We start from the raw sequence: 26,748 nt of genomic DNA on the forward strand, positions 1-26,748 counted from the left end.
GAGGAAGACTTATTGGTCTCTTTGATATCACAACTCTGAAACACCTAACGCTTGGTTCACAAGAAAAGCAGGTACTCTACAAAATGCAGTTTTTCCTCCTAATATTTTTTAAAGATGTATTCATCATAATTTATAGGACTTAGTTTGTACCACAGAATCTAGGGAAAAAAATATTCTGCATAAACTTGTGCACACTGCTTTTCTGGCAACTGCAGTATTTACAAATGGTATACAATAGTTATTGCATGTCTAGTACAACCTAACATGTACTATAACCCGTGACTCAAGAGATGTGTCACCAAAGAATTTTATCACCAGTGAGATACAGATTATTTCCTTTAATGAAAAAAATGAATTAGTAAACAGAAATCCAGGCCATGACATGTAAAAAACATGTTGTCACCTCTAAAAAATTTTAAGTAACAAGCTGTGTGTGAAATAAGTCAGAACAGTAATGTAATCCCTGTGCCCCAGAGTTTGAAATCTATCAGAGAAATAGAAAAAAAAAAAAAAGGACCTAATTGTACTAGTTGTATGGTACTAGTAAGTACTACTTGGATCTACTAAACCACAGTTTCTCCTTGTTGATAGATATGAACAAGGTCTCACAAAATACTGAAATCCCCCAAGCCTCAAAATTATGAGACATAAGACAAAGGGTTGTGGTTTTTTTTGTTTGTTTGTTTGTTTTTTTCTTTTTTCCCTGCTATTTCTCTCAGAGCAGATAAGAAACCCTTCCCAGATCTTTATTAGCAAGTACATTTTCTGTCTCTTTTGAGCAGAGGCTTCATCTCATCTCCCAATTAACCTGCTGCCTCCCATCACATACAGCTGCCTTTCTTCCTCGTTTTCCATCCTCCTTCCTGCATATCCCCATCAGCTGTTTCCTCTCTGTGATCTCTAGATCATTCATGAGGATCTCCAGCTAAGCCACCCCCACAGTGCCTCAGCCCTAAACAACCTGTCTTTAAACTTGCTACCCAGTAAGTGTGCAAAGCTGCTACTCTCTAGAAAGCATTGCCTTCAGAGAACAGAAATGAGGACATTCAACCTCAGCTACATTACACCTGTGCCACAGCCCTGTTAAATATGGTACCTTTTATGGATGGGGCCCTTAGCTTCCTAGAAGTCATTTGAGGAAATGAGGGGGTGCATCCTTGCTTAGTTTTGACATAGCCAGGAAATTTTATTTCATGTTTATATATTATTGGTTGGGAGACAGAAGGTGCATGAAAGATAAAATTGCCATGACTTCCCACTCACCTAGCATATCTAGGTGAAAGACCGCAGGGCCATGTTACACTTCAATTCTGAAAACCTTTTGCTACTTCATATATACCTCTGCTCAGGACTCAGAAAAACATTCCTGCTTTTCTATGACTAAACCAATTTGCTGTATATTTACTGCCTCTTTCTGCAATGTATCTATCTCTCAGGAATAGCAGTGTTTACTTATGGACAAATAGCAGTTGTGTGTCTCAAAATATAAAGAAAGCACTACACTTAACAGCAGAAAAAAATCAAACAACATCAAAAAAATAATAAAACTTTCAGCCTTCCCAAGAAACTGCCATAAGAGTAGAATTTCTAAGAGAATCATGTTTTTTCAAAAATTATGAATTACTAGAAGTAATTCAAATTACACAAGTCCGTAGGTTTGTGTCAAAATTATATAAAATTCATGCAAAGCTTTCCTTTGAGTTCTTGAGGAAAAAAATTGGAAATACTTGGAAATGCAATTTTTCCACTTGCTTTCTCCCTTTGCCACTCCTATCCTCCTCCTTTACATTTCTAGCAGAATCAAGTACTTAGTTGTACAGCATTTCAGGGTACTGACATTTAAAGGCCACTGAAATTTATGTATTGCAAAAATGCTTTTTTGGACTCCTTCAGGAAATGTTTATCATCTCTGTAATCCGAGATGTCTAAAGATGGCAAAATAAAATGTATTGTTAAAGAAAAAAGCTGGCTTTGCAGAGCTAAGGCTTGTTTTGCAGGAAAGAGATAATTCCACAAAATTATCAGCAAGTATTCATATTTGTATACGTGACATATATAACATAACATGCTGACAAATACCACTTCATTACTCGAAATGATCTAGCATGACCTAATAACTTACTTGTGGTTCTACTGTTTGTGAGCAATGAGCCATTTCAAGTTCACAGCAATAAAAAGCTTCCTTTTGCATGCTTTTGGTAATCTGCCTTTGACTCATAGCAATTTCTTCATGTTTTCTTGTGATGTACAGGATTTAAACAGGCCACATCCTTCTACTGTCACCAGGATACTAATTTAAAGAGCTCATCCTGAAAGTGATTGGATCAACTTTCAGATAATAATGTCAAGCAGTGACAAATACACCAATATATTATGACTAGTCTACATTCAGATATTGGACTATTATAAAAACTCTGTCATTTACTTCTTTTGTTTGTTTGTTTTTCCTAAAACTTAGTTCCCCATCATGCAAGGAAACAAATGCTTATAGACTAAATAAAATTACACAGAAAATTCACAGTCTTCATAAAACAGCAGAAGGAGAGGAATTCTCATTCTTTCTGTGAAAGGTTGGAGAAGTCACTTCCCACTGACACTCTAAGAAAGTTGTTAGCAGCAGAAACAAAGTCTGTTCCCCTCCCTCCCATCACACTTGAAAGATGCACCTTTAAAAAGCATTTTTGTTCTCCAGAGCGTGAAGAAATGAAGAGTTAAGACAGGACTCACATACACAGTGTGAAACTACGTTTCCTCAAGGACGTGGCACATGAGTTGGTGATTTAGTGGACTGACTGTTCAGCATTATTGTTAATAATTCTCTAGCAAGTTTCCTCTGCTTTTATTATTCTTGACTGGATGTTGAAGATAAAGTTCCATTCTCTTTTCCTCAACCCTCATACTAGAGCTCCTCATTTCAGAGACCTAATTTAATCTGTTTCCTTTGTAATAAATCCTTCCTTCCTTCTTATTTTTATATTTAGGAAAATTGATAATAGTTTGACATTGCTTTCAATCATTCTATTCTTGACACTTATTGTATGCAATCAGACCCCAGGGAAGGTAGAATTGCTTGTCACTGTTACACAGTATCTTAGCTGCAAAGGCTAGGTCAATCATGTGCTTTGACCCTAAAACTAAATTAAAATCCAAACCCCTGAGAACTACACTTATTTATCACAAACAAAAACAGCATTTCAGTTATTTGGAAGCATAAGTATAGGGCATCTGCACTTAACCAGCATGGTCAAAACTTCTGCATAATGTGTCCTATGGACGGAATAAGGTACATACGTAAGTTTAAGAACAACTTTTTTTTTGAAGTCTTGAAGTGCACACTTGAAGTGCAGAAAATTGCTTTTAAAATGCAATTGCCAAGATTTTATTGGTATCATGTGACTGCAAGAGCTGCTATTTAAGAGTACTTCAGACTTAAAACAAAATGAGGGGCATGACATGCAGAAGGCTGCTTATTTCAACAATTAATCTAGGCATACATCTTGTTAGACAGCAGTGTTAAAGATGTATAAACAACCTTTAAACTACACAGCTTAAAGAACAGAAACAAATCTTGCTCTAACACTACGGAGCTCAACACAGTATATCCACTAAGATAAATTAGATGGTGGTGGTGTTTTGGGTTCTGGGTGGAGGCTGGTGTCATGGTGGCCTGATGGGGCACTCATCCTGTGCCCAGCTGGGGAAGATGCTGAGAGTCCCTTCTGGTGAGGGCAGTATGCCAAATGGATTTACCTACTTTCTTTGAATACAAGAAACAGTCTGTTGAAGATATTTCTAATGAGTTAGGTCTGCTAATCTCCTTCAGTCTGAAATTTTCTTTGTATTTGGGGTTAAGTTCAATCGTGCTCTTAATAGAGAGTCTATGTTTTCAGCTGCCAAAGACAAAATAAACTTGTCCATCTTTAGACAAAAATGTGATCACCTTTGTAAAGAGAAAAATATTCTTGAGAAAATGCATTATTTAAACAAACTAGCAAGTGAACATGGGCCAGTTTGTCACCATTAGGCATCAGTTCCATGAAATGAGCAAAAAGATGCATTGATCATATCTGTCCTGGACTTTCCATATCGCATCTATTATCACTAAGGAAGGGAGTTCTACTGAAAGGGGCTGAAGATACAACTTTCTGAACTGTTCCTTCTTTTGGCATGCTGAACAGACATCAGCCATATGTATATCACACCATTCTGCCTTAGATTATGGCTCTGCTAAAAATCAAGGTCTCTCACTCTTCATTTTAACAACACATATGCCATATGCATAATGATTGCAACTCCTTTAGTTTTGTTCAATTGAATACAATATTCGGTTAGAAACTCTAAAGTGGGACAATTCAGACAAATACTTCAATTACCCTTTATTCCAACTGTAATAGAAAAGAACACTAATTAACGGCTGTACTTATTTAAAATAAATCAGTAAGTGTTCCCTTGCATACTTTATCTTTCTGTAGTATCTAGAGGCCTCAACTAAAATGAGAGTCCCACTGTAGAAGTGGGAAGACTGTGACCTACTAAAGCAATAAGCAAATCATAGAATAGGTGGAAGAAAAGCTCTATATATTTTTGACAGGTGGGAAACAAAGACACAGTGAGATTTTTTTTCAAAGGCAAGATTTTGTAGTAGTTCCTGTACGTCAAATTGAAAAATGCAAAAGATACATAATCCATTTCAGATCTTTCATATCTGGATCCAGAATCTTAAAATTTTGTGAAATTTATTAGGACACCATTATCTCTAAAACAGTAATTTGTAAATTACTGGCTGATAGAATAGCTCACTTTTTAATCCAATAATACCATTTTTTATTGTAGTATTGTATCAGTACTGAGCTAATGACTTTGTTCATGAGTATTATCCAGCACGATGGAAATTATTGCTGTGATGCTTCATGTTTTTAATAGTTTACTCTTACTGAGAACTCACACTTTGGACAAGCTGACAGACCTTGAATCAATTTCAGGAGCACAGGGCCTAACTGAAGATGCCATTGACATTCTGGGCCCACAGGATGCTTTTTCTCCTGCTACAGGTGAGTGAGGTGGATTTCAGTCATTTCCAAGTTGTGCAGTTTACCAGCACATAAACATAAGAACAGAATGAAGATAGCAAGCCAAAAGACTGTATTTCACTAGCTGATTCAGAAGAAATGAAAGCATAACTGACAGTAATAAAATAAACAAGGCCTATGCTTCTGCATTATCCTGAAGTTTCATTTAAAGCTATTTTTCCTTCATATTTGCCTTTAAGAAAGAATAGGATTAAAAAATCAGAAAACAATACTTTAAATAAACTGTCCTAAGGTGTTATGTTTTCCGGTATGAAAAATAGCTCTGGAACTGTGGACTGTTTAGAGGTTTTTCTTTAATAATATGGTTATCAGTTCTTTGAATATTCATACCTATTTTTGAACCTTCCTGCATTGCTAAGTAATAAGCAAGACCTGCTGACTATAAATGCTGAACATCTCAGTTCCTTAGCTTGCAGATATTACACCGTCACCGCTGGAGGTAAAAAGGCTCAGCTGGTACCAACTCCAAACGCAACCCACCCCTTAGAACTTTCTAAAATGTCAGACATGAGGGCAGATATTTATCCTCTACACATAAAAGCCCAGTTCTTCCTTTATTGAATACCTTAGATTTACAATGGCTGTGTTGGAACATACAAGAAATATAGGGCTGGACACATTTTATAAACTATAGTCCTAAAACTGTACATTGACAGGGGTATTTGCCAAGCATTATGTCACAGAAATCTAGTTTCAAACCACTGCAGATTATGGAACGAGAGCAGAAGAGGGAGAATGAATTAGTCATTTCCATTAAAACTATGAAATAGAATTGCCTAGCAACCAAGAAAATTAATTCAGAGACTAAAATAAACACTGTGACACTGACAGAGCTACTGCTATTCTATCCGAACAACCGTAAAGGCACTTAGAAAACAGACCAGTGTTTCCTCAATTTTTCTTAACAAAGGAATAATAAACAATTTCAGAAAGTGAGTCATAATAGATAAAGAATAAAAACAGTCAAAGCAATTGCATAAAGCTAATGCAAATAATTGCCCTCTTTTTATAATGTCATTAATTTATTTTTTTTAAAAAAAAAAAGCATTTTTGTTAATATTCTGACAATAGTGACAATTGACATGAAGGTTTCTAACCTACTTTCCCCACTTGAAAAGAGTAAGTTTGTTTCATTACAGTCATTCCATGCAAATATTCTCCATTCTCCTTGCTTGCTGAATTTATTGCAGAATTTATGACCATTCCTACCTGAAAAAGCTCAGCAGCATTCCCGCCCACTACTAGTCCAAGCCAAATTATTACTCCTCACATTACTGAAGGAAAGATTTTAAATTATACAGTTCATTACACTGATGGTATAGGACAAAAAAAATAAAAATATTTATATATATTAAAAAAAAAAAAAAAAAGATTAAGGACAGTAAGGATGAATGCAGTAATTTAGTTTAATGACTGCTACTCTTATATCGGTTGTTACATCAGGGCCACTGTGTAATTCATTGTCCCTGAAGGACTACAAAAAGCCTAGTAAAATTATCCCCTTAGAAATAAAACAACCACATTCTGTAGCAACTCTGAAGTCTATTGCCTTGGCAGGATATTAGATTAAAGGAATGATTACAGATCAGCCATTTCTGAGTGGCAGTACCTTCAGACCTCTAGTAGTAGACAGTCAGTCTTTCCAGCTTAAAGTACCAAGTTTGTATACCTCAAAACAGATCAGGAATTATGAGGGCAAGAACAACCAAAAGAGAAAAACTAGATCCCAGAGGACATCACAAGATTTAGCAACTGCAGAAGCTATGTCAAATCTAGTTGAGTCTACATTAAAGGATAATAATAATAAAAATAAACCTATATGAGAAACAAATCAAGGAAGACAAGTAGGAATAACCGTAAATTAAAAGAGTACTCCACAAACATGTGCATAACTGCATTCCTCTCTCAGGAATAGAGAACAGAATATTTCAGCTCTCTGAACATCTATAATATTCACAAAATACATCAACAGATATCAACAGGTACTTTAAAATCTTTGAACCCCCATATTTCAGACACATTCAGGAAAGGTAGTGGTGCTTGAACTGGATTCTCAAAGTAACAAGGCTGTTAATAAATATTTAAGAAAATACCTGTTTTCATGTAGCATGGGATATGACAGGTAATAACAGAAAGATATCTGTTGGAAGCATAGGCAATACAGATGGTATGGGACATGTGTCAAAATAAAGAAAAAAAATTAACAACAAAAGTCCCCCATATGCAAACACATCCACTAAACCAATAAAGGACCCCCAATGTACATAACAGGTTCCCCTATGTATTAAATATTTAATGACTGCAGCAGATGGGTTGGGCAAAAAACATATCTTGTCTGAACCATTAGCATAAACACAGCTGACCTGACAGGCCTACTCACCACTAGGTTATAATTACTTCAGTGTTTTCACTAGTGAACACTGTTCATAAACCTATAATAATTTTGAAAAATGACATCTTTGAGAAATGGTAGCCTCCATATTTTGCTGAACAGCTGCAATAAATTTCCTTTTATTTTCTGGCCTTTGCACTACATGCCCTGGGTGTGATTGTAGATACATATTTTACTAAACTTTGGTTAGCCACAGTGACAAGCATCTTTTACTGATTAATTTTATCTGCATAATAGAAGGGTATTATAAAACTAGAAGTTTTATATTGCTATCTCTACAAATAGTTGAAATTTGTTTCATTTTTCTTTTTAAGATTTTAATAGGACAGTTAGTTAACATGGCAAAAAAAATCTCAAATATCCATTTTCTGTGTTCACTTCAGACATTGATGTCAGAGTCCACTAACCACAGACAACCATGTGACAGACACTCAGTTCATAAAGCTTTAAAATCAAAGATCTACTGCACAAAACACAGGCAACTAACCAGCATGCTGCATAAGATCTGCATTGAAAGACTGAAAAGTCTCACTTATAATTCATTACAGGATGATAACAAGAAGTATAATACCAATTTTGCACGTCCTTGCACTAGCAGCATGAACTTTATGAAATTAAGCTCCCAGATAATCTTAGAAAGCAGACCATTCCCATATTACAGGAGAAAGGTAAAAAGACGGTCACTAGCAGCCTGCCTTGGGCAGAATTCCATCTGCATGGTAAATTTGATGATCAGCTTGGCTTAAGTGTGTGAACAAGATACACCAGCAAAATATTTCAGCATTGCTAGAAGTTTTTTTTTACTCTGCCAAATAGTATGTCCAACCCCTAGTAATTCAAAGGAAAAACACAAACAAAAATAATACCAGCCAGAGAAAAAGAATAGTATTTCTTGGAACCTACGGACGGCCCCTGTAGACCTCAAAGCATATTAATTTACTGTAATACCATGCAAACAAGCAATATATATATATATATAAAATCTCAAATTCCATTCAGCCTTCCTTCCTTCCAGTCTCCTCTCAGACCCCATTTAATTGCTTCACCATGTCCCCTCACAGATTTCCTGCCAAAAACCTGACAGCTACATGTTAATTACTCTGTGGCAATGTTAGGACCTAATCTTAAAACCATGTACATGCTTCATTTTTGCATAAGTGAATAATCTGCATAAAACCTATGGGATTACTGGCAGTGCGTGACAGTAAAAACATATATGTAAGCCTTCTCAGGATCAGAGCCCTAGTTCCTGATTTTCCAGATACTGAAGTTACTTAGGTCTATTATGGCATTATGTTACACTAAAATCAAGAGCAATATATGAATTTACAGTCAAATGGTACTCATTTTTACAACAGTACTGGGTAGTGTGAATCAAAGTGGTCCTTAATATGTACTAGGACCATGAATTTTCCAGCAAAGGAGAAGCATTGTGTAACAAATGCAGTCAAGACAAAATGGAAGAAGTGTTTTATGGCTTGAAGAAGAGCAGATCTCAAGCTAGTTATGAAGGAACACTTGGAAAACAAGAGATTGTTCCCTCTTCCAGTCTAGTTCAGCAATCTTGTTAGGCCACATGGTATTAAGATGCTTTTGAATAGCATGACAACTACAAACAGAATCTGCAGATGTTTATAAGGAACTGCAACCTATGAAGAGGAAAGGCAGGGAAAGATCATGGTTATGCTTATTATTTTAAAAGAGTTTAAGAAGGATCAGTATGACTCGTTGATCAGAGGTGGCCAATAACCTCTCAGTGAGAAATCACAAGGCTGGAAAAATCTCTGAAGACAATTGTACTGCTATATTGAAGCACCCCAACAAACAGGAAAAACAGTTTATAAATCTAACACACACAATTTCATGAGAAAGTAAATCACTGTATTTGTACCACTGAGCTAGAAATGTAAGCTTCCTTTTCTATATAGTTGTGGTTTATCAGCAAGTCATGAATGAAAGCAAACCACATATAGTGGGAAGCATTTCCTGCTAAAGCTACTCTGTTAAAAATCAATAATACACCATTCAATAATATGAGTATCTTTATGAACAACAGCAGCCAGTAGTCAATGGTCCTTTTCTCAAGGCAATTTCAAACGTTTACTTCCATCCTAATCTATGCATATTCTGTTACAATTTACAGTAAGTTAGCAACATACTATCCCCATAAATTCAACAAGTACATGCTCATTATTGGTATAACCCTTATTTAAAACACTATCCTTTAAAAGTTTATCAGCTCTTTTGTGCCATATGCAGGATTCAAAATGGTATTATTTACCATTATTGTTATCAGTAAAAATAACAATAAAGATCTATCAGGGAAGTCTGCTCAGTTAAAGGTTTTTGCACAATGGACCGATCCAACAGCCAGAGAGGCTGAATTGGGCTCGCTGTGCCCAGTAGCAGCTACTACATCCCCTTTCTTCTACAGCATCTATCTGCCATAATTAACATTGTACTCAGGTAAGGTCTAGAAGCATGGGTGTGCTTAAAATAGCTGTAGCACCTTCTGTTCAGTTGTTCCCTATCTCCCGATTAAAAAGGGAGCATATCAGGTGTATGCATCCCTGAGACCAGACTCAACCTCCAAGAAGAAAGAAAAACACCATCAGAAATAAAAGAAAAACACCCCAAACTGCAGATGTTTGCTAATGTGAAATGTTAAAGAATAGCCCTAAGAGTCAGGACTTAATCACTGACAGAAGAGAAGTAAGAGAACTAGCAACAATGCCAGATTTCCATAGCCTTTCCATAACCCCCAGTACAGTCTTGGAGGATTCACCCACAGTAGATGCAACAATGTCTTGCCCACCACAGTCCAGATTCCCTTTGTCATACCAGAGTAACTTATGACAGCATCAACTATGAACTTCTGCATGCAGATTCTAGCCTGAAAATCTTAAGTACCATCAAAGCATCAAACATACTCTTGGTAACCTACATTTTATATAAGTAGGAGAGCTTTGAAGGTGAAGAGTTGTCTGAGGTGAGATTTGTAGTAGAAAGTTAGAGGAGATGGAAAGCAAGTGATTTGGTAGATGGAAGCAGAACATGACAGGATGTATGCATTAGTTTTTTGTTTGTTTGTTTGTTTTCTGGAAGGGCAAGAATCGGAGCACTGTGTCATCCAAACATTGGCATGACAACCTGGATAAGTTAGGCTTCATATACCCCCTGATAGGCCAGATCCATGTCACCAGAAGCTCAGGATCTGCTTTTTCCCTCCTGTATAAAAACTTGGGAACCTAAATTCTTAGCTACAGCCAAACATGTTCCAGCACAGCTCACTTAAGAGTTGTAAAGAGACACCAGAATCTTCCCATGGTAGATTTCTAAAGGTTTCTGAATTGATCCAAAACTATGCCAGCTGCTTGCTATTGCATGTAGCCTAACAGGGTCCAAGAAGATTTGGTGGAAAATCAGGGGGTGGCAAGTATTAATGAATTACACACAGAAAGCTAAGCTGATTCACCAGTAGTAGATGGTGCCAGTACAGTGTGGAACATCCCACACTGGCTACATCACCTTGCTAGGCAGGGTGTGCAGGCTAGCTTTCTTCCCCAGAGAATCTAGGCCAACATGTCAACTGTGATCACATTACTGCAAAAGTTAAGTGATATACTCTCCTTTACCAAGCAAAGTCTTTCCTATCTCTCATTGTTTTGAGTTAAGGTAAAAACAAATTTGCTCTCCCTCTTTTCCTTACCTATGTATAAATTCAAAGTACTAAGACATTGCTTACTGTTGCAGTATTACTCATATATGCAGCTGCCATGAATGTTGCATGTTAGAGGCTTCTCACAGGAGGAAAAAAATAAACTGTTAAGCTACACATGCACTATTTTAAAAAGAAAATCTGAACTTATGCTTCTAAATTTTTGTGTAAAATTTGTCAAATGATTCATTTACCAACAGTAATACACAAATATCAATCTATTACTACTCTGATCAGAGTGCTTGTGTTTGTGTTGTTTAGTACTTAAAATTATTGAATTTGATATATGATATCAACACCTTAACAGGTTTTTGTTTGTTTTTTCCTTAAAAGACAAAATGTGAAGATTTGGTAGCCATTTAAAAACACCCCACTTCAAAACACAAGGCTTGTGCATAAAGTGCCAGAATTCCCATTAAGGTCCTCTACAGGTCTGGTCTGAAAGACTAAATGTATCTTTCATAGCATTCCATAACATTTTCAAGCTTCCCTTCAAAGGGGTTTCGAGTCATACCTCTTTTTCTTTTCCTTTTTCCATCGTACCGCCTCACTTTAACCTCTACCAGCATAATCACCTCTACTTTTTTCCCATTATGCCTTAATACAAAGCAATTCCTTCTAAATCACTTTGCTATGCTACTATGCTGTCTTCCTTCAGATTTCTCCTTAATGTCTGATTACCTTCATAAATTATCTATGGAAAAATCACTCTGTTACAGATAGAGGAGTGGGATGTGAGCAGCTATGACTTGATTAATAAAGATTAAAACTCCAGATCACCTAAGATTCTTGTACTTTATTATATCATTATCCTTCAGTCCTTCATGTAGTACTTGTTTTGATTTCTTCTGGAAACACATAATACAAGATGTTGTAGTATTTCATTTCCATGCATTCCAGATGCTAAGAAGAAATGGGTTCCACAGAAACAGAAAAGCGGGACAGTAACCACAAAGATCTTTGGTTTTGGTTAGGAATAGGAAGAAGAAAAACAAAACATTCTTGGGGGTACAAATGGGAAGATACTAAGAAGTGAGCAATGCTTACTGGAACTGCAAATACTGTACTTTGTTTGAGTTTTATGTATACTCCAGCAGTAGCACTTTCCTGCAAAGGTTATATACCAAAACTGCAGCAAATGCACCTTCTGCTAAAAAGTCTGAAATCACAACAAGCAGAGCAAATGTATAGCTTCCCTCCCAACCCTGTTAAAATGACAGATTTTTGCTAAAATTGATACTGACTTTAATATAATATTCATTTATTTCACTGATGTATTGTTATCACCACTAGGGAACAAAAAACAAAACTACTAGAAACCTCTACTATGTGAACCAAATGAAAATTCTTCAGAAACTGTTCAAGCGCAAATATCATTTTGTTTGTATAATTGCAAATATCATTCTGTTTGTATAAATACAAAAAGAAAAAGAAATTATTGCACTCAGTAGTACCTGATGATGATGATGTTCTACTTCCTACACCATACGAGACTTAACAGGAAAGGGCAGATTCTCACCAGTTGCAGAAGACAGATTGAAAAATCACATTGGCAAAATTGTTTAAAGTGCTTATCAGAAATGAAGGCATAGTCAGAATATAAAAGAAATAATTTTTAGGTATATCAATTCCATTTAGAGCCTAACCACTAAACTGAATCTAATTTATTTTTGCCATATGTGAAGAATTTTGTCATATTAAATGCTGATTTTTTCAGAGTAATTAGAAAAACAGCATACTGTTTTTCCCCCAGTTGTGGTGCAAGATCGTGCAAAGTTTCGCACAGATTTATAGTACTATTTTGATACTGTATCTTTTAAAGAATTGGTATAAATTAGACATTTGGAATACATTTGACACTTTTTTCTAAACATCTGCATATCTTTCATATGAAAGAACTTTCTTCTAAAATAGTTTATTTATGAAGTTGACGCATAAGCGTCAAAATTACCAAGAAGTCTTAAATTTCCACACGTTGAAAGAAAGATTCATTTGAATACTTTTGTCCTGTAAGAATTCATAGAAAAGTACAATTAAGTCATATTAATGCCGGATTTTTATGTCTATGACTAGTATCACATTAAGTCAGTAAGAAATACTGTTTTCTGCTATTAAGAGAGACACTTCAATGTTAAAGATTAAATAAACAAGGGAGACTATTTGCATCATTATCTGCAGATAACAGCATAATATATTGAATAACAACAGATATTCAAATTACAGCTCCTAACATGAGAATCTTAAGTAATGTAGTCTGTAGTTATTACATTAAAGGAGAATAACATACAATTTTAGAACAATTAATTTCAAATTCATATTGAATGATGTCATGGCATTTTTATTTAATAAAAATAATTGATTAACCACTAAGGAGTATTAAGCAAGAAATATAGTGAGAGACTTTGCCAGATGCTAAAATTTTCTTCCATATTTAACATTGATTAAGAAGGAAAATTACTGTTAGTGGCTGTGCGATTGTCAAGTGAGTATTTTATCTGACTCTTCCTATACACACACACACACTTTTAAGAGCAGGTTAATAAACATGTTGAAAGTTAAGACCATGCTAATCTGAAGGAACCTGTAAAAATCCAGCCTTAACACAAGCTTAGTAACTAAGCACAGATCTTAAAACATATTCCCAAAGGAAAGAGAGATTGACCTCTGCCCATCAGGTTTTCTTCAAGAAGCATTGCAAATCCATGTTTTGAATGAAGAACATCACCTGGCAAAATTCTTCTTCTACCATTCTGCTACTTATAAGACCAAATTTAAAAAACAATTTCAAAATTACTTGTAAAATTGATTATAGTTCAGGGGTCCTAGAAGGCCAAACAGAGTGCTAGTAACATAAGAATCTAACTGAAGATACAAGAGTGGCTCACACCTGTTTGGCATCTACATTACAGGGTGGAAATTAACTCCTTAGCTTTATTTACAAATATAGGCACCCACAAAAATCAAAGTGCCAAATATTGTGATTTGTTCATTTTTATTTTAACCTACTTAATAGCAATAGTCAAATGAGAAACTGGACAACAACTCTCTTTCAGAAGTAAAAAGAATTAAAAGACTAACTTGCAAAGGATGTCAGCAATGTTTTGACTATATCAGTTGTTATTTTATTTCATAACGGGAAATAAAAGTCACTCCCATATTGTTTATATTATCCTACTAATTCACTTCATATACCAGAGTAAAAGGAAGCAGTTAACCTCTTTCTCACGGTTGAAGAAACAGTCTGTGTGTACACGCTAATGAGATAGCAACCTAGCCTCCACGACATTCTTCTGAAACTGCTTAAAGCTCTCCTCCACTGGCATGCTGTGGACCAAACCAAAAGAGCTTTAGTAATAGACCGAAAATCCACTGAGTTCACTAATTCAGACCAAATGCTAACTCACAAATTCTAGTATACCACCATTATCTGTCAGAATAATATTATGTACTTCTTCTATATGCTACCAGTGTAACCTTTTCCATCTTTGTCAGGTACGCTACAGCCAAGAAAGCTAAAATAAAATCATCTCTTCCCTGTGCTTGCTGATGCACAAACATAGATGCTCTGTCCATTCCCGATAGTTTATTTTATAAAGGAATTCAAACTACTAAACAAAGTTATGGGTGAGCAATAAAAAAAAGCATGTTTGTTTTCAAGTGGTGTATATTTTGCTGTGCTATAGATTTTATTTTTTTTCCTGAAGTAGATACGTTGTGAGAATAACTCTAAACTCCACACTGCAAAGTCCCACACAATGCAAAAGTTACAGTGCCTGCCCTCTGAAGTTTTCTGTCATGGTGAATGACTGGGGTGGGGGACATCATTGCACTCTCAGTGCTTTCATGGAGAAAGGACCTGTTCTGCAGGAGCTGGAGCTTTTTCCACATAGCATAGCTGACAGTTTGACGTCATTGTCTTTCAGACACTGGCAGTTGAGACCTACCACTAACACACATGCTAATTTATGCATGAGATTTTCAAAATCAGCATGCATCCCTAAAGACACGACTTAAACTTATGCTTTTAAGTCGACCTGATCATTTTTGAATAATAAGCCAGTCACTAAAATTACAGGCTTTAGTTATCTCGGATTATCCAGACAGCAAATTAGCAATCAAAGTTCTTCATAAGTTATAGTTCCTAGGCATGTAGCATAATGTCAGTGTTAGGGAAATTGTTAACAAGTTGATATTTCTGAGATGTTGTGACTTTTTACTTTCTTAGAATATTTTAGCATATTGTAGCACACAGTTCATACAGACTTTCTGCACACCTTCATTTTTTGGACAGCTACAGATAGCTGAGTAGGAAATATATTTGAAACATCCTCCCTGACCTGCACTGGCTTGCAAACCAAATAAATGTGATATCAAAGACAAAAAAAAGTCTAATACTTTAAAGCAGAAGTATAAATACAGATTATAAGTGGTTTAGATTTCAACAGCCTCGCACATGAAAACTGCTGGACAACAGCATTATATCCGTTTACCAAATGAAAGATACTGATGCAAGAAGAAACAATGTTTTCCAAGGGCAACATAAGAAAATATCGGTGGAAAAAAATAAGACAGTTTCTGATTTCTAATCCTTATTTGAACTGTATCATTTCTAGTAGTGCACTATTTACAGAAACAAGATGTGATATATTCCCCTGCTGACAATTTTCCAAGTTAAAGCTATAAACAAATTGTAAGTGTTAAACACTAGAATGTACAGAAATAGTGTAAGACAGAAAATCATTATTTGGAATCACTATGGTAAGAATTATGTTTTCACTTAGCAATATCTTATAGCATAACATTCTGTAAAATAACAAGACTCCCAAAACTGCAGGGCTCTTTTTAGAACTATCGTTATCATATTTATGAAATGCATCAAACTATTCACTTCCATCATGGCTGCTAGGAAGACGTAATGCTGTTCAGTGGGAGGTTCAAAACATCTGCTGTGAAGAGCACAGGAGTTGGTAAGCAGTGGCAATTTACACTCCCATTGATTTTGTAGGAAGCAGAGGAGGAAGAAAGAAACAAACAGTTCCATGCAAAATGGCAGGAGGATGAAAATCAGAACATAGGAATTAAAGTTCTTAGGGCACTATAGTTAGAAGAACTAGTCTGGAACTATACTAGGGATATCAGTAAAACACATTATAGGTAGATTATACTAAGTAAAAGCAGAAAACAGGCACTACGAAAGAAGAGTATCAAGTAGTCAATAACAGTCAATACTTTTCAAGTACAAAGTGCAAACCTTAAAGGGATCATCCCCTATAGTTTGCTAAAATTCCAACATCTGCATTCAAGCATCCCCCAAATTTTATTTCTCAGGAATTTTTCTTTTTGATCCGAAACCATACATTTTCTTCAAACTCTAAATACATTTTAAAAGTTATCAGAATCCAAAGTGGAAACACGATAGGTTGAAATGACAGGTTCACAAATATGGTGACAGCAACTAAGCAGTACCCCCTTCCACACCAGTAAGGAAGAAGAAATGTAATTTTTCAGCTCTTATCATTCTCTTGTCACTGTCCATGATGACAGCTGGGTACCAATAAAGGGGAAAAAAGGCGAAACACATGGCTTTGTAAATGCGGGGGGGGGGGGGATCACACTATTAATCACACCATTTTGCCTGGCTATTGGTCATTCAGCTGCTTACCATATGAACAATGAGGACACAGTTCATCAATAACATGTGCTTTTAATATACAAATTGATTCACTTTTTTCTGACCCCCAACCCCCCCCCCACCCCCTCCATGTAGATTTAGGAATTTTGCATTTCACACTGTTTATTCAGGCAATAACAATGAAACATTTTGATTCAGTGATCAAACTTGTTCCAAAGAGGAAAAAAAAAGATGTATTTCAGACTTATAAAAAAAAAAACAAAAACATATCTTCAATTTCTAAATGAAAACCTAAGTAATTCAAACATGTAATGAAAGCACTGATTTTATATGCAAAAAAGCAGATTTTCCCATTATTTCTGCTATTTGCAAATAAAATTTAACTGAAGGAACTGCTGAAATCACCTGCAGATACTAACCTATTTATATATAAGTATGCATACACCAAGGGTGCAGATCTATCTTCCCTTAGTCTTCTCTTTATATGTGCCATGCATCTAGACAAAATTAAGAGCATAAACAATCCAAAGCTGTATTCTGTCTAAATGGGTCACTTATAATGAGAAAGCATGACATTTACATGCAGCAAGCAGATTGATCAGGGAGCAGAAAACAGAATATGTCATCAGCTCAGAAAAATATGTCTTTGCAGGCAATTTATATTAACCAACTTGGTGAGTTCCTAAATCCTCCTCAGAAATAGAAATAAATGCAAAAAGAAGGGCATACGTGATTTAATGTGGCAAATATTCATCAGGATTACCCTTTGTGTTTGCACTAAAGTGAAAGGAGAAAAAAATATATATTTTTTGACTGTAATGCTGCTTGTACAGAATACCATTTAAGTGTAGGGACATTATGAACACTGTTTTTCAGAGATTCACAAATTAATAAAAAATCAGCAATAACCTTAAATTGCATTTTTAAGTGCTAACATCCCCTTGTGTTCAGTTATTATCAACTTGACTAGAAACCTTAGAACAGAAATGCTCTGAAGGTGCTATGTACATCTTGCTAAAGCAATTTCAGCTGCAATGTGCAAAATGAAATTCAACAAGATCCAAATTTGTACAATGTAAATAGCAAGGCTGCTTCAACACATAGCAAAACAAAAGTGGAAAAAATGCAGAGAGAAATATCAGTCCTGCCTAAATATATACAGCATAGACCCCATGTCTTTGTTCAGACTGGATTCTCATTCAAGGTGTAAATACTGGTTACATTGTTAGATATCCAACAGCAACTAGCTCCAAATATTGTGTGAGTAGCTCTCTGATAGTTCACACTAGGCTCCCTTGACCCAGCCAGACAAGCGTGAAAACATGAAATAAATGAAGGTTAACAAAGACTGGTCTGGCAAGCAGTCTGCACTAAATGCTTGCAAAATTGTAAGTATAAATGTGAAATTCGATGTTGAGATCGGTTTAATATTAAATATGACAATCACTATATTAATGCTAGGTGCTACTGCATACTGCAGAGAGATAAATGAATGTAAGTGATACAGAGGAAAAAAAAAAAAAAAAAAAGCAACCTTTCCCCATCTGCCACATAAGGATATTCACTAACCTTACAGCATGCTGCTAAGGCAAACAAGGAACTGCAAAATAATTATCTCCTCACAAACAGAAAGCAATTTTATCACAATACCTTTCTGTGTTTGTCCCTCTTCCATATTCTCTTCCATGGCTACCTTTCTTCACTAGAAACAGCTACACAGAATTAATCAAAAGCTTCAGTCAGATGTAGGAAAAAGTGTGGATTTTTTTTTTTCCCTGGGAAGCTCCAACAGCAGAGGCTTAGGCAAGTCCTCAGAGCTTAGCTAAGGCTCCCTCACTCTCCTTGTTTGCTTGGAGACGGGCTGTCAAGTGTAATTTCATTCAAATTACTCTTCCGTGAAGATTATCAATTTTTCTTCTCAAAGCTGCCCATTGTGTACCACTGTAAGCAGGTATTCAAATGAACAGCCTGTGAATTTTGGGGGGAAATTTGGTCTGAGCCCTTATGGCAATGACACCGATTCGTAAGCCTCACTTTGCATATAAAATGGAGAAAAGAGATTGAGGTTTGTATTGAAATCTGTGTTTTAAATTGGAAACAGGCTGTACTGAGAACAGATGGAGGGGTGTCCTCTTAACGTGAAGCAGACCACCAACCCATAATTCCCCCTATTTGCTACAGAAGTGGGAAAGCCCAGATGCCTGTGGGTTCTTTATGCTGTATTACTTGTCTGTCTTTCTCTCTCTCCCTCCCTCCCTCTCCCCTCCCATATCAGCACATTTAAGAATAATATGACTCTTCATATCCCCCCTTCTCACATATCGATATCATCTGGAACTAACAACAAATATACACTATTACACTTATTTTTTAATATCCTAGAAAACCTATTTATAAGACTATCATTTTGTATGCATGTGTGTGTTTATGCATACATGCAAGCACAATTTAATACATGACATTAATCACTGCAAATTATATCCACCCTATATATTATTTGTCATCAATGTTACAATAAAAAGGAATTCAGGGGTGGCTCAGATTTAAAGCAATGCTTGCACTAATTATTTGTCTGATTGCTAATATCCAAAATTATCCGTACACTTCAATTCCCTGTTAAAAAAAATGGACCTTCTTAAAATGGTGAAGCACCACATGTGCGAATGTACATGAGGAAGCAAATATAAACATGCACAGTTATGAATTTACTCAGGAAAAGCATAGGTTAAATACACTGTGAGGGCACCTACTCATTTGGGGAGCTCTGCAGTCTGATTTGGAATGCAAATTGGACGCTGCAGTCTAGCAATAAATTAGCATTTTTGTACCTTAGTCTACGGATAATGTAACATTTTTTAAGTCTTATCATTTCACCAGAACTGCAATGAGAACACAAATTCATTTTTTCTGTACAATTTTCACTTCTCATCCTTCTGGGAAAAAAAAATGTGATTAAAACTTACCCACAAATAAAAACTACTATGGCTGAAAATTCCTATTTACATATAAATAATAACTTTCTCATTCATTTCCTTCATGCTGCCTAAATAGAAGAAAGCAATAGGTCAATCTATGTTACTAAACAAAAAAGATAAATTTTGGATAAATTTTATATATAAACCTGTTAAAAATGATTCATACCAGAATAACTTCTATATATTGTTACATTTTGTATATAAATTAAATAATTGAATGCATAGTTATTATTTAGCCAGGGCATTTTCTACCCCTCTTTTCCCCTCGTAACTGACCTTTCTAGTCTTCTATTTTCTGGAATAATTGAAGAACAATTATCAGTAGTTTTAGCACTCAGATCTAATTGATTATCTCAAACTCAACACATTGAGACTGCCTATACACATGGAAGTGCTCTGACATCTAGCATCTCAGTGTCTTCCCCCTTTCTAGGAATAATTTGTTCATTCAGATTAAATACATATATATATTTATTTTAAAAGAGAAGATCTGTGCAAGTCTCACCTGCTACAGAAGTGACATTTACCTCAATCTCTCCAGCCCCTCACCAACCTCTGGGAAAAAAAAAAAAAAAAAAAAAAAAGTATATATAAGAAGTAATATATATATATATAACATCATATGTATATATGTAATCTGACAGAATCCTGGGTTTGGAAAAATGTGAAGGAGTTTTGTACAGAAACAAAGAGGAAAGGAGGAATGGAGGAACATGTCACCAGAAGAGAACAAGAGAACAAGTCTAGAAGACGTCATGTCTTTTATTCCCTCTCTGCACTGCATTCTTTTAATCCCATACACATGCAAAACACAAACAAACAGACACTAGTTTAAACATTGTTACTGGTACTTTTTCATGCATTTTCTTACATTAATATTAGTAAGTCTTCATATTTACAAAAAGTCTGGAGGATATTTTGATTAGGCTGGTACTTTCTTTTAAAGTTTGTTTCCTGTTGGTAGAACCAAATATTGAGATAACCAACATCTTTAACAGGGATGTTTGCAATAATTGAATCTATAGGTTGCTTATGACACCAGATAGCCTTGTTTCTTTACATAATTGTACAATGATTTATTGTTTAAATTTTAAAAGCATCCAGAGTAAAAAATAGGCTAGAAACAAAAAATTGGAAGAGGAAACAACATATATCTGTATAATCATGAGTGACATTGGAAGGGCAAATAGGAAAAACCTGTTTACCAATTAGTTCAATAAAGGGAGAGGGCTGAAAAAAAAAAAAAAAAAAAAAAAAAAAAAGCTTAGAAGAAAGCTTAGAAGATAAGGTATAGTAACACAGTGTGTAGTTAAACTGTGGACATTGTTGCAGCAGGGTACAGTGGAAAAAAAAAGAGAAATGAGAATCTGGATCACAATAAACATTCACAGATCTGAAGATGCACCTCTGGATCAGGAGACCCCAGAGGTGCTAACTATTGGATGGTAGAAAAATATTTTGTAGAAAAAAAAAATATATTTTTTTTTCCTGTACTACTTCCAAGAATATCTGCATTGGGACACAAAAAGATGAGATGCTGGGTTAAGTGAATCCTTGATCTAGTTCCTGTATTCATTTTCATGAATACACACACACCTTGATTTTTATGATGGGATTTTTAACTTCCTAAAAAGACTGCATTTATATATCAAAAGTTAAGCTGAAATCACAGTGACTGGTGAAGCAAAACTCAGCATTGTCAAATAATGGCTTTGAGGTGTATTTTTTTTTTTCCCTTGCAATGGTCAATTTTTCTGTGCATATATTATTATAATAAAGGCACTAAGAGCTCCCCCTGGTAAAGATCAAATCCTCCAAACTATGTGAGTGTTGAAGCTCCTTCTAAAGAGGACTCTGATAAGTTTCAGGCGTTATTAACTGCCATCCATACAGAGAGAGAAATTTTATATCAGCTTCCTTCACATTTAGCTGCATTTTATTGACATATTCATTGTACAACAGAAGTCTTTCTAGACGTGTAAGAACTGTTCTGAGAACCTTTGCAGGTGAAATTACAATTAAGTGTTAATCCTAAATCAAACAACAGAAGAGTTCTGCAAGCATTAAGAGTAACAACAAAAACCAGAAAATGCTAATTTTATGCAACTAAGGTATGGCAACAGAGACTTCCATTCTTCATTGTATTGTGAAAAGTGTTTGCCATCAGTGATGTACAAGCTACATTAAAACCATAACCAGAAGCCACCCGAAGCTGCTAGCCTCCTCTTGCTGGGCATGCTTCTGGTGGGGAAAGAAGTTATTTTGGTAGGAACTACAGATGACTGCCTAAAATTCCCTCCTAATATGAGATGAGATTACTGGTGCAAGTGATCATTGGACAGCCATGCCATTTGTAAGCAGCAAAGCAAGACAGAACATCCAACTGTATAATGAGACTAAATAAACAGTTAATCAAGAGAATAATTGGAAGCTGATGACATTAACAGATCCCCTGGTATCCATTATGATATTATGAAATGTGGTTGAGCACTTACAGCTTTAAACAGCATGACAAGACACCTGACTTTTACTCCCAGTTTTATATGGCCTACAAATCAGTTTACCACTCCATCCCTTAATCCTATTGATTTCCAACTACATAATAAGAATACTGCTGTGGTGAGATGATGTCTTGATCAACACATGAAAATATTATTTAAAAAGCATAATGTTATTTATGTTGCTAATACTGCTACCTCAATAACCGAGAAAGAAAAATCAAAAGCCAGCTAGAGTTACCCCAGCTGCATTGTAGCACTATGCCTGTGACTGCATGAGCAAGTTGCAAGGTTTGGCTGGATGGATCTGGGGAGTGAAGCAATACCAGTTCTGCCCATTTCAGGGGAACTAACTTCAGACTAACTCCAGTCTGGTTCCGTGGATTCACTGCCCCTAAGGGGTTAGGAGGCATCAAGTACGCTCCGGAAAAACATGCTCTGATTTTGTTATATGAAAAACAATCCAATTTATGGTCTCGGAGGACATTGCATGATACGAGCCCAAATACAGCAGGTGGGGAACATCGGGGCTTTCATTTTAAAAACTCACTCCTGATGTGAATCAAAACACTAACACAGATACACATGTAGTAATTATTTTATGAAAATTAGGCATCAGCTTAGGGAAATCTGTGAAAGTCTCACAGAATAATTAAAATTTAATGATCAAATTTGATATTTAGAGTGTGCCACAATTAATACTCCTATTTTTGTATTCAAAATATTAATGTAACTATAAAATGCTGTAATAAGAGATTTCATCTGTGGATACCCAATAGAGTAGATCTAGTGGAAGCACTGAAAAACTTTAAGATTTGTCCAATTACACATTATAGGATGACAATTTCTTATATACAACTTCAGAATGTACTTGTCAAATAAATAGCACACAGTCCATCCCAGAGTTTAACTCATGCCAGACATTCATGCAAGTGTCTGTGGAAAGGAAAAATACTTAATGATATGACAAATTATCAAAATTAGTAGGGAAATGGTATGTTGACAGAGAAAGGAAGGAAGCAGAAGGTAAAAATGTAACTTTGGTTGAATGTTGTTGATCATCCCAGTTATGGTATTGGGTACATATCTATTAATCTCAAAAAAATATTTTAATGAAATGAAACCATATGCACCCAGACGAAAAGAGTAGCAATTTAAATCAGGCCATTATCAAAGAAATATAATCTAAAGACATTTCAGAACAGGCCTTCACCTGATACAAGTCCATTGCTACTTAAAGAAATACTCAGGTTCTGACTAATATCAATCACTGACTGCTAAACAGAGGGAAAAAAGAAATGACATTCAAATGCAGAATACCATAAAAGAGGTTAAAGAGGTTATTTTATTCCTATTTTGCTCACGTCTGGATTTTACAACTGACAGTGTAATGGACATCCTTTAACATCCTTATTCTCATTTCCTTTTAAATCTTTCTTTAACCTAATACTTTTAGCAGCAGGGTTTTTATTAAGGGTAAAGTATGAAGGGGATGTCCTTGCATGTAGCTTTATTATGTTCGAAACTAATAGACATTAACATAATTATCATGTTCAGAAAAAAATTAATCCATTTGAGAAGTTTTCATCTGGCTGGAAAAAAATTTCTTCAGTGAGAAAATCTTTCACCACTGTTTATGATACCCAATGTTAAAACACAATAGCTAAGAATTTGTTTCTCTCAGTACTCAAATATTTTGTATGCGGTTTATTAATCAAGAGAAGAATTATACTAAAAGGCTGATTAATAGGACTTTTGAATCAGTTTTAATATACTTCTGGTTATTATCTGTAGCTAGTAATAGTATTACCTATATCTTAAAACCTTCACTTTTGACTACATGTGTACCGTGACTATTATCAGTAAGGTTTTATTTTTGGAAATAGGCAAAAATTTCCAAATTAAAAAGAGTATTAATACTATCCCCAAAAATTCTTAAGAGTTTGACTCACTTTGTTAGATAAAAATAAGAATGATGCCTTTTTTAATAGGCCAAGTGTGAAATAATACCTTTAGGAACAAGAATAGTTAGCCACATTTCCAAAGGATACCGTTATTCAAACCATAAACTCTGAAAAGATGCTGACAGAGGAGAGAATGATGGAGGACAAAACATGAATGCTGGACAGCAGAATTCAGGGACACCCCACAACAACCACCACTTTTAAATATAAGGCACTCTAAATTGCTAGATTTTCCAACACAGGCACTCTAAGTCTGAATTATACTTGAACTGAATATGTGAGTACATTCAGAGCCCAACAGCAGCTGGCTGTTGGCATCACCTTTCAAAACTGGAGGCCATCCTATAAGTGCAGCGTTGTGATCCTTCAAGAGAGCTCAAAACAGTATTGTGTGTATTGGATGTTCAAAGAACATTTCACAAGGTAGCATACACACACATTCTAGTTGACCTTGCTTTTATCAGGAAACTTGAACTACACGGTCTCCATAAGTCTTCACTCACTCCAGCCACACTGTAATTCTATTCTATTATTCTCTACTGAATATTACTGAAATATTTCATACAGTTTTTGGTGTCAGCAATGCAAAGATGCTTCTATAAAAGCTGGAGATTCTTCGGGGTGACACACATGGTTACATAAAATATCCTTTCACTTTAAAAAACTCAAAGTAATTATTCTGGCAAATTTAACAAAAAGGTTAAGCAGCATCTACATTACAATCAAAATATCTGCAGGGAAATAGATCTAACTGAAAGCTGTTCATGTTAGTCAATACTGCTGGAATTTGAAAGACAGATTCATAACAAATTATATTCTTTTTTTTTTTTTTTCTTTACAACACTAGAGAAATTTGTGAAGAATGATTTGTTTTTCTAATATTATCATTATTTTTGGTGATAAAGGATCCAATCAAGATCTAATATTTTCCTAGTTACATTAGAGTTTCATTTGATCATAAGAATTCTCTGATTAATTCCTGCATTATGCAGAATTTTGGACTAGATGACCACACTAGTCCCTTCTGGCTTTTTAATCATTAAATTAACTAAAGCTGTAATGATGTTTGCTGAGAGATTTCATATCTTAATGTGCCGAGGAGCTCTGACATTACCTTGATTTCTGTGGTTTATGTACACCAAAGTCCACATTGACACAACTTCAAAATCTACTTTTTGATGTGTGTAAGAGTTAGTTACCACCAACACTTTTGCTTTGTCTTCCCTCCCGAACGATCTTTAGGTTCATGTTGTTGACGCACTGTGATGAAAGATATTATTTGTCCACGCGTAACAGTTTGTATTTCTCTGTGTGCCACTGTTCCATTAGTGGTATCAGTCTATTAAAGAATTCAAGCACCTATTTGCCTCTGTAAAGTTCCTCTCTTGTGTTCAAAGTCTGAGGCTTCTGAAAGGACTTTTTAATGCTTTCAAATGGTTGGACTTGGACATGGCTTGACAAGGACTACATTCTCTCATTAGTTAGGAGCTGAGAAGACAGCTGGGCACAGAAGAGTGTTCAACACACACAACATGCAACTGAAATAGCAAGAATGAATAAGCAGTGAAGGAAAGAATAAGAAACAAGATAAAAATGCACAGACACAAATGTGTCTGTCTTCAGACAGACATCATTTCTTGCTTCTACTTATCAGAAAGAGAAGTTTGATGTTTCCCTTTGAGAAAACATAAGAAATACTGCTTCACAGGGAAAGATATCATCACATCTTTCCAGCTGAATTCATGCTCCTTCACTTCCATCACTATTTGGTGTGTGCAAGTGTAAGTAACAAAACTCAAGTTAGCACTAAAACATAATTCTTCTTTAAACCCTATCTTAAGGCTCACTCTTTGTTACCCACATCCTACCTACAAGATTCAAATGGAAGAGTTTATTTACACTTAGTGATTTGGGGGGCATATGCTGTTAAATATATACCTATATATTAGTTTAAATGACTCAGACTTATGACTCAACCTCATGACCTACAAAAAGGAAAAGATAAATCTACATAAATTTGCGATGCACTAATTTTTGTGATGTACTGCTTTTACCTTTGTCTTCCTAGCTTTATGCTCATCCATTCCTTTTGCTTTACACTTCAGGTTCTATGCTTTCTCCACATGAACCACAATGCAGACAAGATAGTCAAATTTCTGCACACATGAAACTGACAAACCACAGAACCAGCAGACTAAGCTACACAATAGGATACCTGCATTACCCTGGACAGCTGAAGTTATCTCTGTCATTCTACAAGTTGTAGTTTAGACACTGTCTTCGTTCACATATTATTTGTCATGTAAACAGTCTTTATAAACCTTTGCAGTTAAGAATTCTGACATCACAAGAAATAGGAATAATAACAACGAATTACCAGTGCTTGGCTTTTCACGTACTGGAGTAAAAAGTCATGTGACATAACATGAATGCAAAATATAACTATGAATGATACCATGATACCACCAGATTTTAAATC

General features: G+C 35.4%; 1 protein-coding gene across 1 annotated transcript in view; it reads right to left on the minus strand.

Annotated features, from left to right (window-relative positions):
* GPM6A (glycoprotein M6A) overlaps positions 1 to 19,044 on the minus strand; it is a 115,648-nt gene extending 96,604 nt beyond the window's left edge. The window contains exon 1 of the mRNA XM_035325457.1: positions 18,483 to 19,044. Coding sequence (XP_035181348.1) covers positions 18,483 to 18,519 — 37 coding nt within the window. The 5' untranslated portion in view covers positions 18,520 to 19,044. The remainder of the gene's footprint in view (positions 1 to 18,482) is intronic.
* Between the last annotated feature and the right edge of the window lie 7,704 nt (positions 19,045 to 26,748).

Source organism: Oxyura jamaicensis, chromosome 4 (assembly GCF_011077185.1).
Source record: "Oxyura jamaicensis isolate SHBP4307 breed ruddy duck chromosome 4, BPBGC_Ojam_1.0, whole genome shotgun sequence".
Lineage (NCBI taxonomy): Eukaryota > Metazoa > Chordata > Aves > Anseriformes > Anatidae > Oxyura > Oxyura jamaicensis.